Here is a 16,163-nt window from a genome sequence, read left to right as displayed (position 1 = left end):
AAATATTAACTTTTTAGATATCAAAAGTGTTAATAATTCATAATTCATGTTCTGTTGTTTTTACAGTCTCTCTGGTTGCCCACGTGCCACAGCAGCAATGAAGAAAGCCAGACTATCAGGAGTGGAGATGCTCACAATAAAACAGCAAACAAGCAATGGTAAAAAAAAAAGAAAAAGAAAAAAGAAAAGTTTAAAGTCTCACATTAGACTCAGTCACCAGTAACCAAGATTTTTCTGTTTGTCCAGGTTTAGATTGTGATGAAGATGTTAAACAGCTGGATGAAGACATGAAAGATTTCAATGAATCAAATTCACAAGTGGAAGCGGATATGATCAAACTTAGAACACAGGTAAGGGTATTTATAGAATACATGTTGTACTCCATATATGAGCATTAGCTCAATACTTTACCAGTCAATGTCTGGAAGAATTAAATTATTATTATTTTTTTTAAGTCTCTTATGCTCACCCAGGCTCCATTAATATATGTATATAAAAAGTAAAAACAGTAATATTGTAAATTTTATTGCAATTTTAAATAACTGTCTTCTATTTGAAAATGTTTTAAAAATGTAATTTATTCATTACTCCAGTCTTCAGTGTCACATGATGCAGAACCTGATTTTACCGAGTCAGACATGTTCCTGGGACAACATTGTGATTAACCAATCAGATTTGAAGAACCAGTTTATAGATTTTGTGAAGTTTACGCTTAAAATCACTGTTAGGTGCTTGTACACCAGTGTCATTCATCTATCATTTCCTCTGATTTTAGGGATTACTCATGGTTAAGGTTAGGTTTAGGTGTAGGGATATGGTCAAGAATACATTTTTGGAGTAAAATGTTGTTCCAGGGTCAACAAAATATGTTGACCTAGGAACACATCTAACTCAGCAATATCAGGACGTGCGTCACATGATCTTCAGAAATCATTTTGATATGCTGATTTGATGTTTTTTCTGATTATTATCATTGTTGAAAACAATTCAGCTCTTTCATACAAGGGTACACTAGTGTTCATGTTCAATATAATATAATATAATATAATATAATATAATATAATATAATATAATATAATATAATATAATATAATATAATATAATATAATATAATATAATATAATATAATATAATATAATATAATATAATATAATATAATATAATATAATATAATATAATAAACACCAATAATATTTGAGCAGCAAACCTGAATATTAGAATGATTTCTGAAGGATCATATGACACTGAAGACTCAGCTTTGATCATAGGAATAAATGACATTTTATAATATATACATATATACACATTTTAAACTGTAATAATATTTCACTATATTGCTATTTTTACTGTGTAATTTGATCACACAAATGCAGCTTTAGTGAGCAGAAGAGGCGTCTTTCCAAACTTTTGACCAGTAAAGTATAAACATTTCTCATTTCCAAGTGCATGGACCAAGATTTGGAACATTTTTTATTTCGCTTGAATCCTACTCAAATATCCATATTTACATTGTCATCTAGTTATATATCTGCTGTTCTAATCGAAACACTTGTATCCATTGCTGTTTGACGTACAGTAGAATATGTCTGGACTGAAATCATGACTTTGTGCTCAGGTGAAGTTAGTGAATGCATGAGAGTTCCTACAGAAATCATAGAGGCCAGACAGTCAGAAGATTGATTCAATGATTTTGATTTATTTGTTTTCATTTATTATTGATTTATTTTTCTTAAAAGATTGATTAATCATATTAATCACATACTGTACAGTCACATATCATTATTGGCAGAGAAAAGCTCCCAAATGAAAATAATTTAAGACTTAACATTATTGTAGCAGACAAGTAAATTATCTGAATGCACAAGAAATGAAAAAGTGTCCACAATGTCAGTATCATTACAGTCAACTTTGACAAACTCTCTAAAGTAGAACAGTCAAAATTTAACTTAACTTGTATTCAAAATTGTACTATTGTAAAAACTTTATTAAAAACAAAGATTAATACATATTGTGATTAGTGCTGGGTGATATGCCAGAAGATAAATAAATAAATAATTCTTGATTTTTTTGCTATTTTAACAAGTCAACTATAAAATGTATCTACAACATGATTCAAGTAACTCTTTCTTTTTTAACCCTCTAGTTAAAGAAAGTTATGTTGTCAACAAATCACTTTTTAAATATCTTTGCAGAAAAGATGCATGTTCTACAGATATATCTTGTACAAACTTGTGTTATGCATATTATATGTTCAGAAATAATACATGGAAAATGATTTACAAAGTTAGCAAAAGTCAAGGTAATTCAAATTCAAAACGACTGAAGGTATTACACAAGTAGACCATTATTAACTATAGGCCTAAATGTTCTGTAAAACAATGAACAGCATTGCTGGTTTAATGTAGTAAGGCAGTGATGATTAAAGGCCTGCAGATGAGGCCAGAACATAACACAACTTTTTTAATTAGTTTTCCTCCCTTTAGAAATTCATAATGAAGAAAACGCTTTTGCAGTAACACAGCATTTAAAGCTTGTATATTAGGTTAATCTGTTTTTGACATACAAAAGTGACATTTTCCCCAATAACGACAGAAAATCGCAGAAAAAAAATATTGCTCAGCAATGAAGGGGTGAAACTTTAAAACATCTAGAGTGCAAAATCAACACACCAACTCACACACGAGTGGACACACACACACATATGAACTGATATGACTATAACACTGCAACTTTGTAAAATAAAATCAATAATTCGACAACTAAAAAAGTGGACAGCAAGGAAGATTTTACCCATTAAAACATCAAAAGTGTAAAACACATACATCCACTTACACACACTCCCAGACACACACACACATACAGAATTAAACATACTCAAATGATTTGGTATGACTATAACCATATAGCCAAAATGAGTCAGAAGTCTGCAATAAGAGATTAAAATCAGATCAGACCCAGAAGGATAAAGCTCTGCATTCCTGTTCATTTTTGTTACATGTTTATAAAATTGTATTGTTTTGTGTAACAAACTGCTTTCTGTGTTCAGGTCTGAATGTAGTAATAATAATGCAAAAAAAACTACACTACAAATCAACATTTAAAACAACAAAAAATCTAAACCTTGACAAAAAATACTCTTTGAGAATGCCTTAATATACATTTAAATCCACAACCTAATAAAAGTAAACAATTATGTATAAGAACAACTAGGGAATCCACAAGCCTCTCTATAGAGTCCTATACAGGAATCTAGTGATTACACCATTAAATCATCCTTGTGCTGTGTGTCTCCCTACTGGATCATTAAAAGACTCTCATTCTGTGAAATCTTGACGTCTCCTCGTGCCCGTGCTCCAGCGTATTGTGACAGTTTCCCAGAACTCAATTTGGCGTTAAATCAGCTTTATATTCTCTATAGTCATCATTGTTCAGAAGTTTGAGTCAGTAAGATGCAAATTAAGCAACATCTCCTTTACATATACAGTATCATGACAGTACTAGGCTATTTTAATGCCAAGAGACGGTTTGCACTGGAGCGAGCTGTTAATAAATCTGGCCCTTATAATGCTACAAAAAAAAAAAATCAAATTGAAATAAATGCTGGGGTATTTTTACTTTTTTATTCATCCAATAATTCAGAAATTTGAAACTGTATCACAGTTTCTACAAAATTATGAAGCAGCACAACAATATTCAACATTGATATTAATCAGAAATGTTTTCTGAGCTGCAAATCAGCATATTAGAATGATTTCTGAAGGATTATGTGACTTACTGTATTTTTTTTTTTTCAAATGCAGTTTTAGTGAACATAGGAGTCTTTTTTAAAAAGCATTACTGACCAAAAAGTTATGAACACTAGTGTTTATTTGAAGACTAGTGTAAAAAAAAACCTGGTTCATTAGGTCTTGCAGTATAAACGCAGCATTTGTGTGAAAGTGAACTGAGTGAGACATTTCTTCCCATTAAACATTTAATAAATCGTTTAATTTCTAACATTTCAACCACAATTAGGGGTGCTCCGATCAGGGTTTTTTGAGGCCGATCACCAATCACAGAAAGCAGTATCTGCTGATACAATCACTGATACTGATCTTTTTAAAGCCTTCTTTTTAGCATATCATTGGGTTTTCAGAGGTGATAGGTTTGTTCGGTAACTCACAGAGTCCTGAGATGCACTTCAGAGGCAGGAGCTCTGGTTCGAATCTCATGTAACCACGGTTCAAATCTACATGTAAGGAAGTTCAAAATGGCATGGTTGCATCAACAAATGTGTTTTTACATCAGCTTTGCATTTTTGCAACACTATCGGTTAGGTTTAGGGCTGAGTTTGGTGTAGGGCATATTTCCAACATGATAGAGCATAACATTTTAGCGACAGTCCTCGGATATTTGAATTCTGAACCGCCGCAATACGTACCAAAAGCAACATAATAACAACACAGCTATACGTACCTAGATAAACGTAATAAAAATGTGCCAGGGTTCACGTATTGAAACCGTGTTTTAGCGCCACTTAGTGAACATTTCTCTTTGAAACCACTGCGAAATGTTCAGTAAGGTGCGTAAAACCGGTGTTACAGAAACGTAACCAAAGGTACGTATTTGCCATGAGAGGGCAACAATAGACTCATTGTGGAAACGATCTCTGCACTGCTGTAGATGCACCGCTACTGAACACACTGCTGGACCACAACATTGTGCAGTGTGAACGCTTTATATGTGCAGAACATTGTAACATTGGCCATTGTACTATTCTTTGAAACAACAGGGGGTGATGAGGAGTAATTGTTTTAAAGACCTTAAGTGTTGTCCTTTTTTAGGAGTGATTAAAGGCTAGATAAACGTAATAAAAATGTGCCAGGGTTCACGTATTGAAACCGTGTTTTAGCGCCACTTAGTGAACATTTCTCTTTGAAACCACTGCGAAATGTTCAGTAAGGTGCGTAAAACCGGTGTTACAGAAACGTAACCAAAGGTACGTATTTGCCATGAGACTAGGTTGAATTTTATACATTTATTCAGAGCCTGAATTTCATTTTTGAAAAAGTTTTCCCGTCCTAGGTGACTCTTGTGAGAGGGTGGAGGGGGGGAATTTTTATTTACATTTTTAAAAATAAAATTACATTTTGCACAATACAAGCCTGATTTCATGAGGTGTGTGTTAGGTGGCCTTTTACACCAGGTTCACACATACTCTGTATGAACCTGGTGTAATGCAGTCCTTGTGTGTTAGGTAAGCAGTGCAGAAGCACCAGCTGCTCACTGTGCTTTCACACAGGAGTCTGGACGTGATCCTTGACTGTTTACTACAAACACATAGTTTATCCATTGTTTTGATTTCAAATCCAAACATTTATACTTTAAATTATTTTTCAGCATTGTGATTATTGTTTTACACAGCACAGTACCTAATACAATCTTTCATAGACATGTTTAAATGCAATAAATATAAGAAACACATTATTTAATGCTTTTTACCTTTGCATTTACTTCTAGATTGCTATACTGTTTTAAATTGCTCAAGCAAGGGGCAAAACATTTATTTATTCTACTTTTCTTATATGATCACAAACATTCTAAATTAACGCTTACCAATGACAGAAACAATCCGCTCTACTGCATTTTCTATTGCATTACATTTTTCTGTTTCTAAAGAATTTTGATTTACTACCTCCACGAGTGCCATCTATTATTGCCATGTGTTTTTTCCTTTAAACCTAGCCAAAAAGCCATAGCCTATGTGTTGACTGTGAATCACGGTAGACTAATATGCATTTATAGTCTAATTACTACATTTTCATGTCAATCCATGTTTATATTTACTGCAAACAATGCACTCTTACTTTAATTCGGTGCTTGAGGAGGGCAACAGTAGACTCATTGTGGAAACGATCTCTGCACTGCTGTAGATGCACCGCTACTGAACACACTGCTGGACCACAACAGTGTGCAGTGTGAACGCTTTATATGTGCTGAACATTGTAACATTGGCCATTGTACTATTCTTTGAAACAACAGGGGGTGATGAGGAGTAATTGTTTTAAAGACCTTAAGTGTTGTCCTCTAAAACCTTCGGGAATCACTGGTGAGAAGACGTCATGAGTCGGTACAAGTTATTTAAATACAAACTTTAAACAAACTTAAACTATTGGCTTTATTTGCATCAAACACAAGTCAACTTTAAGCAAATGGTGTATAATTAGTATCTAAATTAATTAGAATTCTTTTTTTAAATATAATAAAAATAAAACTTTTTAAATAAAAATCCTTGGACAAACTATGCAAAAACAAACAAACAAACAAACAAAAACTATGCATTGTTTTCTGTCAAAAAGCACCTGATGGAGTTTGAATTTCACATTAAACCCCTTCTGTTTTAAACAAACGGCGGCACAGATGTGCACGTTTGGTTAGAATTGCCCTGAACTCGTGCATCTTTGGATGTATGTGGAGCTCCGCAGAAATTTACAAAAAATGCTGTGCACACCGCCATGCAAAATGAGTTTGCATGCACTCAACACCGCAATGACGTCATAATTTCCGCATGCCCCCAAGCGAACTTTGCAGACGCATCGAATATAAATCAGCCTTCAGTCTCCAGGAGGGCTGAACGGTTTATACATTGGCAATAATTAAGAAGAAATGCAATTTATAAACTTTAGTGGCAATGTGACGCTCGCGGGCGCTGAATGGTTTAAACACTAGCAATAATTAAAAAGTAATTACATTTATAAATGTTAGTGACAATGCGACTCTGCCTCGATTGTGCAAATTACAATTCCTGTGTTAATTGTGCAGAGTACATCTAGCTTATAGACAGACGCTATTTGTTTTAAAGCCATATGCACATTTTAAGAGAAAGAGTGTGCGCACGGTGATTCACTTAGGCCAGGGGTGCCCAACCCTGCTCCTGGCGATCGACTGTCCTGGAGAGTTCAGCTCCAATCCTAATCAAACACACCTGAAGCAACTAATTAAGGCCTTTAGGCTCACTTAAAAATTAAAGGCAGGTGTGTTTGATTAGGGTTGGAGCCAAACTTTGCAGGACAGTCGGTCGCCAGGAGCAGGGTTGGGCACCCCTGACTTAGGCTATGCTGTTTGTGAAATTATGTCTCACAGAAGTTTTCAAATTAGCTACTTTATAGGTTATTTAATGGGGAAATATGAATTGTACCTCACCTACAGTATTACGCGCCGGACAGATACCGAGACAGTCTTGACAAACCCCTGACGGCAGGCGCGTCTTCAGCTTAAGATCGGTTTATGAGATCGCGATAGAGACCACCGATCAGTCAGAGCACCCCTACCCACAGTATACTTATCGCAGTCTTGCTTAAAACAAACAAGATAATAATTTATGGTGCTATTCTATGAAGGCATTATCACAATAGATTTAACACATCTGCCAATTCATGTCCCACAGATTACAATGGAGTCTAGCCTGAAGTCCTTACAGGAAGAAAACAAGGTGAACAGCAAAATGAATATCTCCTGCATGAGCTGGCCAGCCTCAGCCATTCAATGATAAACAGTTTAGCTAATATCCAGCTACCCCATATGGTAAGGGCCACCATCCCCAACCGATAGAGGACAAGTCGTTGACAAAGAGCATATTATATTATTCTCTTCATTTAGAAAAGAAAAATAACTTAATTGGGCTTGAGGCTGCTGTTCTTGATACATTCAGCAAATTTAGCATAATAGTCTGCTACAAACGAGTCCATAGGTGGAAAATTGTAGGAGTCAATTGGTATAATCCAAATGTGTGCATTTATTGAATGATTGTTATATTTTACCAGCTCTGCTTAAACAAACTGCATAAACCAACCTAAGATGCTTTGCTGGTCTTAGCTGATCTCCCAGTCAGGCTGGTTTGATCTTAAACAAGACTTTAACAAGTTAGTTTGAAAACATGTTCTTCAAATCAGTTCCAAGTTTAGAAGCGTATAAATTCTGATAAAAATTTTCATTCATCTCAACTTTGTAAATACATTTTGCAGTCATAATCTTATTTGAATCTCCATAGCTTGCTCACTGAAAGTCATAATTTGTCAAACTCAGTGGCAAACCACTGAACGGATATAGTCAGTTCTACTGAGTTTGTGGTAATATTTGAGTTGCTTTGGCTAATATTATTTTACAGGTATGTGTATTTTAACGCATTCTCATCCCAAGGCGTCATATACTGACCCTTTTGACATTTCGTCAACATCCTACGCACATGGCACCCTCTAGCGTCAATATGAGACACAGATTATGGGTTAGGGTTAGACCGCTAGGAGGCGCCTTCTGGCCCATATTTATCTGCGTCTAATATTGACGCTAGAGGGTGCCATGTGCGTAGGATGTTGACGAAATTTCAAAAGGGTCAGTATATGACGCCTTGGGATGAGAACGGTCTGTGTATTTCATTAATCACACAGTGTTTATTGTTTATAGGGTGTTAAGCTGCATGGCTCATTCATTTTGTGTTTGGTTTCTTCAACAATGCTGATTGGATGTTTGAGATGAAGCTTATACTCAGGAAACAATGCCATTTGTGAGTTTTTGATTTCCACAAGTTTACTGCTGAACTTAATAAAGTCACATTTTCACACCTAAAGCCATTGTGAAAATAGAAGTGTACTTGATTATATTTTATATTACATTTGCACTTGTAGTGTACTTTAGATCTTAATAATAATAATAATGTACTTGCAGGTAATATAATATCAATTAAATAAAAGGCCACTTAAGTGCACTTAAAGAAATATATGATGACTCTTGTTACACATTAAATGTATTTACTATTATAATAACAAGTAATTATGCATAATAGCATGCAATCAACCCTAAGACAAACCCTAATCCTAACCCTATCCATATAGTAAGTACATGTACTTAATTAATATTACACAGTACTTAAATGTATCTTTTTTAAAGTTATTTAAAGTATATTTTAAATAATTATATTTTATTCATCTTTTGTCATGATTTAAAGAAGTACACTTACTTTGACTAACATAATAAAACACAAGTACTTGATTATAATTGAAACTCTAGTTTGTTACTAATATTAAATTTAAAGTTAATATAATTTAAATGTACTAAATTGCACAAGACAATAGATAGATGATGAAATGACATTCAAGATTAACTTAATAGTTGAGTCGGTCAAAAAGCATGTTTAAGATAACTGCATTTAATTTAATTTAAATTAAATTGAAACTATACATTTTCATTTAATTGTAGATAATATTTTAAACCTGGTTAAAATAGGTTGTAAATGTAAATGCTTATAACTTAAATAGTTAAACATTTGTGTATTATTCAAGGGGGAATTCACTGATCTTGTGCCACTTATTAAATAGGAATAATCAGTGGCTTGTCCTTTTTAAATACAAAATGTGAATGCAAAACTTTCTACTAGCTGCTTTAACTAGCAGATGTCATCATATAGCATCACATTACATCACATTATTCATAGTCAACATCTTTGCGACATCTAATACAAAACAAAAAGCTTTTCCAGATGTGTCTTAAGAGTTTAGACAGAAGTGGCCAGTTGAGCATGTTATTTGCTGTAAGCTAATATACTTTTGTTTTTACCTCTAGCAATCACTTCACAAAGAGGCTCCAGTTAGACATAACAGCTGTTTACATCAGAGAGTAAGACTACAGTTTAACTCCTACCCTTTCCACATGACTTCTTGTGTGCTGTGAATACTATATTATGTCAGTCAATTTTCAAGTGGCTGAGCGCATGCAGTTGGTGTTAGTCATGCTGGAATTCATTAATGATTTGTTCTTTCATTCATGTCCACCTGAATAGATTTTGTTGTTCATGCTTACCAACTTTTCACTGAATCAGTTTTTAATAACCATTCAGTCAGCTTCAGTCCTTCATTAGTGAATGCTACCAAATCCAGCGATTTCCATTTAGACTGAATTGAATAAATGATGTTGACTGGTGTTGATGTTTACATTGTGTTTCTTTTAATGAAAGTTTTATTGTGGCTTAAAAAAAGAATTTGTCATTTAAGAATTGGCTTTCTTTTAGTTCACAACTGTTAGTTTGAATTGAATTAAATCCACACATCGGATTCTGAATTGCAATGAAAATTTTACATTTGAAATTAAAGTCACACAAAAGTTTTATGACAAAAACATTCCCATCATAGTTTTGACAAATTATGCTATTATTATAATTCCCTGATACTCAATATGTGCCATTTTCTTTTAATTATTTTAATATTGATTGTAATATTTACTGCTTTTTTTTTATTATGAAAACTAAATTGATTGTTAATCGTTGAATGTTTCTGCAAATAGCCCATATGGCCATTTATACTGACAGTAAACTGCATTTACAGTTACATTCATTTATTTGAATTTCAATCCATTTGAAAACTCTCTTCTTGAATTCTTACTACAATTTTGCATCCTGTGAATTGTATACAGGAATAACAACAAATTAAAGAAATTTTGACATAATGAGAATTAGAATTTATGACTTAATTCTCAAAGGTGTATTACAGAGACTGTAAGGTGTATTTTGTCACCATCTTCCACATACTGTATTTTATCTGACAGGAGCTTTCCTCTGTGTTTGACAGGAGCCGATGAGCGAACAGAACTTTGACGCATACGTGACCACGCTAACGGACATGTACACGAATCAAGATCACTATCAGAGTCCAGAGAACAAGGCCCTGCTAGAAAATATAAAACAAGCGGTACAAGGCATTCAAGTCTAGCATCTCAGAATGTTTCTAAAACAAAGTAATACTGAGGAAAGAAGACACTTCCAGAAAAAAAAATGATAACATTCATATGGGATGCCTCATGCTTTGCTGTTGTAGTTTATCAAACAGTGTTAAATTCACGTTCTTTTAAAAAGTGTTATGCTGACTAAACATGATTTTTCTTTGGTTTTATTTTTCCGGCCTTGCTTTAAAAAAAAATAATGATCTGCAAAATAGTTTTTGAAAGTATTCAGACTTTGTACGTTTTCATATTAGCTAATGTAATGTGTCTCATCCTACTGGCTGCTCATTGATGCACCTTTTTAGTGTATATTTTTTACAGTAATGCACCCAATACTGAACATTAGTTGATGCTTGCTGAAAGAGAGTAACAAACTGGAAAAAGGTAGCCAGTAAACATTTCTGCTCATCATGAAGATGTTTTGTGCCATTAATGAAATAGCAAGAGTTTCTTTTTATCATTAGAAGATTTGTTCTCCCCAAAAATGAAAATTTGCTGAAAATGTTCTCATCCTCAGACATCCAAGATGTAGATGAGTTTATTTCTTTGTCAGATTACGAATAATTTAGCATTACATCACTTGCTCACCAATGGATCATCTGCAGTGAATGGGAGCCGTCAGAATAAGCGTCCAAAATGCTGAGAAAAACATCACAATAATCCACAAGTAATCCATTCCAGTCCATCAGTTAACATCTTGTGAAGCCAAAGTCTGCGTGTTTGTAAAACACAAATGCTCAGTGAAAAAGTCAGCTTCTCTGAATCATCAGAGAAATATGCAGAGATCAAGCACCATTTACAAGCCATATAAGTCATAATTCTAAACCCACAGTTCTAAACAAATATCTGGGTGGATTTTGATGCGAGACAACAAAATGAGAGGAACTTTAATTTGTTTCCTAAAAACATGGATTTTTGTGTATTATTGTGGTGTCTTTATCACCACTTTGGTCTCTCATTCTGATGGCACCCATTCATTGCATAGGATCTATTGATTAGAGAGTGATGAAATGTGATGAGTGATAAAATCTCCAAATATGTTTTGGTTAACAAACAAGCTCATCTAACATCTTGGACAGCCTGAAGGTGGGCACATTTTCAGCAAGTGTTCAGTTTTGGGTGAATAATTTCTTTAATATCAACTATCAATGATGTGGAAAAAGGGTTGGTGTTAAAAACAAAGATCATAGGAATGAAAGCTTATGGTGGAGACCCTGTGTCTGCTTAAAAATGTAAAAGAAATGCTTTGCTCATTTGTGGTTTCCTCATTTAATCTGCATCAATGAAACGGCAATAGCGGCTCTAAACATCACGTCATGAATGATTTGGTCTCTTCTTGAAATAGCAGTAGCCAGAATGGAACTGTCTCAGCAATATATGACTTAACCATGTGTATAAAAAAGAGATGCAATCTATGTGGTGGGTATATGCAATTTCATGTTTGTAAACAGTGGAAGCTACAAAATCTTTTTACTATATGTAAATGATTGATTTTTATATAAATCTTTTAATACAAATGTTTTAAAGGGACAGAAAGGTGAAAATTAGGTTTAGAGACACACAGTACAATGCTCTATGAGTTTCATTTTGTTCCTGTATACAGTGCTGCGCAGGGACACATTTGTTTCCATGCTTGGATGTTTGTACAGTATGGAAACTAAAGCAGAAGGAATCTGTAAAGAATATAGACAATGAAAACGGGACCTACAGGGTTTTTGCCCCCCACTTTTGTGCCAGAAGACTATTTGCACTTATCCCACCTTGGGTCGATGTGCAATCTCCAGGTGTTTCTTTGGCACAAGGAAGACATGATGACAGGCGTTCAGTGGTTTGTGGAGATCAGAGATTACAGGGATTTGAAATATCAATGAGGACAATATCTTTCCGAGAAATATTGTGTGTTTTTAATTAATAATGCTAGTTCGTTAAGTATGTTCTATATCATACAAAATAATCCCCAGCAGCACTTTATGTCTAATCACTGTACAAAATCATTAAAGAGTAGTCAATCAAAATAAAGTGTTTTGAGAAAAAATTCTCCCACTGCAATGGGATCAAGTCAGCAGTAGAGTTCGGGGGTGTTGCGGGGGTGTTGCGGCATTAAGTGAACCCCTAATTTCCATTGTACTATTAGCTGTAGCAACCTTGTTAATACCTTATTGAAAGCTAATGCAAAGGTGCTTGTACTTCACTGGATCTCGTCTATTGTACTAATCAGTCCTTTTAGGGCTCCATCATTCATGCACAGCATCACGTCTGCAGCTTTTTGCCAGTAAAGTAATGCTTAGAGAAATAGCTAGTATCGACTATTTTCATCGGTACAATGGAAATGGGAATTTAAGCACAAACATGCTGCTCATTTATTGTCGGTGCATAATACTTTTTTTTTATTTTTTTTTTTACATATGTGACTAATTACTCAATATAAGATTTAAGAAGTCACATATTCGAATGCTGATTTTTCATACGAATTATTGTGAATTCATGAGTTCATTTATCTGAAATTCTTCATTTCAAGGTTGATTGGTTTAATAATCAATGATGACAGGATTTTGTATAAACTATTGTGCTCTCTGTGGAACTGGAGTTTGATTTATTTTTGTACGATACAGCATGAATTTGTTTTCATTTTGCTATAAATGTGTGAGATCACAGTTACAGTGATTTTCAGTTTTAAATTGTGAAATTTGTACAATATTTGTCATGCTGGATGTTGACACATCATACTCTGAATAAAGAAAATGGTGTTGCCACAGAATTGACTAGACATCATCTATGGCTGCAAAATAAGTTGACATAGGCTTCATGAATTAATGTCTCATGTAAATCATGATGAGAAACATACTATTTCCTTTGATAAAGGAGTTATTTTCTGTATTTCTGGTTTTGTTATTCATTTGAACTTAGCTGACAGCCATGAATCAATAAAAGAGTATACCAGACAGGCATATAAACTTTTTTTTTTGTACGTTTGTTTGTTTTTGCATGGATTTGGATTGGACAACTATTAGATGTGCTATTTGTCATAGTTCACAGATATGTGTCTTTATTCCTGCATGTCTGCATGTTGTTGTCAACATGTCTGATTGCTTGTTAGCGTTGCTCCGGCAACCTTGGTGCTGACGAGCCAATCAGCGTGGCTGCACCTGTTGTGTATTTTACCCTGCCTTTATCTGTCTCGCGTTTGCTGTGCATGTTGTCAGATTGTTGTTTGCTCATGCTTGTCATTTCTCCTGTGTCTCTGTTGTTCCCTGTTTAGTTTATGCCTGGGATTACCTTTGTGGAGATTACCAAGATGTTGTTGGATATCTCTTCTGTGTTGAATTGGTTCAGTGTCTTCAATTGAGATCTGAGATCTACTCAACTGCGTGGACAAATCTGTTCCATTGCCTTAATTGCTTTCACCATTGTTGTAAATAAACTGTGATTCACTTGCAACTGGATTTTGAGTTCTCATTCCATAACAGAACCATCTGACCAAGGATGGATCCAGCAAGTAGAGGCTTTCTGAAGCAAAAAAAAAAAAAATTAATTCATTACTCAAAGCTTTTAACACAGTGTGCATAAGCAGTATCTGATTGTCAGACTTTGTTTTCTAAATTTCTGATGAATCATTGTGAAGCAGAGGATGGGTTGACAACACATGAGAACAAACAAAGTTTCAGAATTCTGTGAGATTCAAGAGTGGAATCAATCTGGGATCAATACAATATCTAATCTTATATCATCTCATCTAAATTAATTTGTGCCCATGAAACCACAATTCGTGTCATGTATAGCTTGGTCAACGGATTCACATTAGAGCTGTAATCAGGCCATAAAAGTTAGTGCCCGACAGGACCCGAGCCCGACAGGTTTCGGCCCGAGCCCGACAAGTACATTTTGATTGACAGCTTTATAAAAGCCTGAACCCATTTACAGCCTGACATTACTCAAATGTGCGCACACACACAGCTCTTTTGCCTTTTGTCAAGAATGAGTAATTTTATACATGTTTTAACATAATTTATTCATAACTAACGTAGACTAGACAACTTGGAAGTTGGAATAAAGAAATAATGTCCTCTGTGACATCTTAAAGGTCCCATTCTTTGTCATCCCATGTTTCAAACTTTAGTTAGTGTGTAATGTTGTTGTTAGAGTATAAATAATATCTGTAAAATTATAAAGCTCAAAGTTCAGTGCCAAGCGAGATATTTTATTTAACAGAATTCGCCTACATCGAACGACCAGTTTGGACTACATCCCTCTACTTCCTGCAGTAATGACGTCACTAGAACCGTTTTTTGACTAACCTCCGCCCACAGGAATACACAAAAAGAGGGCGTGGTCTTGTTGCGCTCCCACGGAGAAGAGGAAGAGTTGCATTTGTGTTTGTCGCCATGTCGTCGAAACGCTGTTATTTTCATCTCTGAGTCCAATCATCTTTGTTTGGCCTTCCCAGGGACGCTGTACTTAGAGATCAATGGTTACAATTTATGTTTAACTCGGTTCCCGAAAATTATAATCCACATGTAAAACTATGTGCAGCACATTTTGCTGAGGACAGATTCCTCAATCTCAATCAGTTTAATTCCGGATTCGCACAAAGATTATTCTTGAAACATGGAGCAGTTCCCTCTTTGTCTGGAGAAGGCGTTGTTTATGGACCACAAAAGGTAAGTGTATTTTATTATTTAATTTGGTGCGTTTAACAGTTTCTGTAACTTATTACACAAAGGGCAACACTGTTTAGCTTTGTTAATTAGATGGTAGGGCTGTGCAAAAATCTAATGCGATTTTCATGCGCATCTCGTCAGTAAAGGCGTTCTGTGATTAGAAGTACATCTCCAGCACGTGCGTTCAGATCAAGATTGGCAGGTTTTCAAAACAAATCCTGCCCACTTGATTCTCAAAACGCGTTTCCAGGAAGGCAGCGTGCGCTAAGCTGCTGTCGAATCACAACACAGGAACCGCTGGCACAATCAGAACTCATTACGTATTTCTGAAGGAGGTACTTTATAGAACAAGGAAGACATCAGTCCGTTTGTATGACAGTGAAAACAGTGGTACACAGATAAGTTAATTGTGTGAAAAATACTGTTTTTTTACAGGCGAAAAATGAACATGTTATATTGCACACTGTAAACACTATCAAAGCTTCAAAAAAACACGAAAAATGTGACCTTTAACATCTCAGCACTATAAATAGACATAGGATCATTTAGCATATAAATAGGCCAACGCACCAATAAAAACGAGTCTTTTTTAACAAATTAAATTAAGATAAATTTTACATTAAGATGGGTATTTGGCAATAACGAAATTAAGATAAAGGCTCCGCTGGATTTGCTTCGCCACTAGCAGCTGACATTTAATAAAAGAATAATGCCAACATTAGCGTAAATAATCTGTCCACATTATGCATTCTCAAT

General features: G+C 34.7%; 1 protein-coding gene across 2 annotated transcripts in view; it reads left to right on the top strand.

Moving 5' to 3' along the window:
* The window catches only part of myt1lb (myelin transcription factor 1-like, b), a 119,137-nt gene extending 107,206 nt beyond the window's left edge, over positions 1-11,931 (top strand). For both annotated transcript variants that reach the window (XM_059520895.1, XM_059520896.1), the window contains 4 exons: positions 67-158; positions 247-350; positions 9,598-9,651; positions 10,599-11,931. In XM_059520895.1, the coding sequence (XP_059376878.1) occupies positions 67-158; positions 247-350; positions 9,598-9,651; positions 10,599-10,739 (391 nt within the window). In that variant the 3' untranslated portion in view covers positions 10,740-11,931. The remainder of the gene's footprint in view (positions 1-66; positions 159-246; positions 351-9,597; positions 9,652-10,598) is intronic.
* Positions 11,932-16,163: the final 4,232 nt, after the last annotated feature.

This window comes from Carassius carassius, chromosome 32 (assembly GCF_963082965.1).
Source record: "Carassius carassius chromosome 32, fCarCar2.1, whole genome shotgun sequence".
Taxonomy (NCBI): Eukaryota; Metazoa; Chordata; class Actinopteri; order Cypriniformes; family Cyprinidae; genus Carassius; species Carassius carassius.
This window is presented reverse-complemented; position numbering and strand designations above follow the sequence as displayed.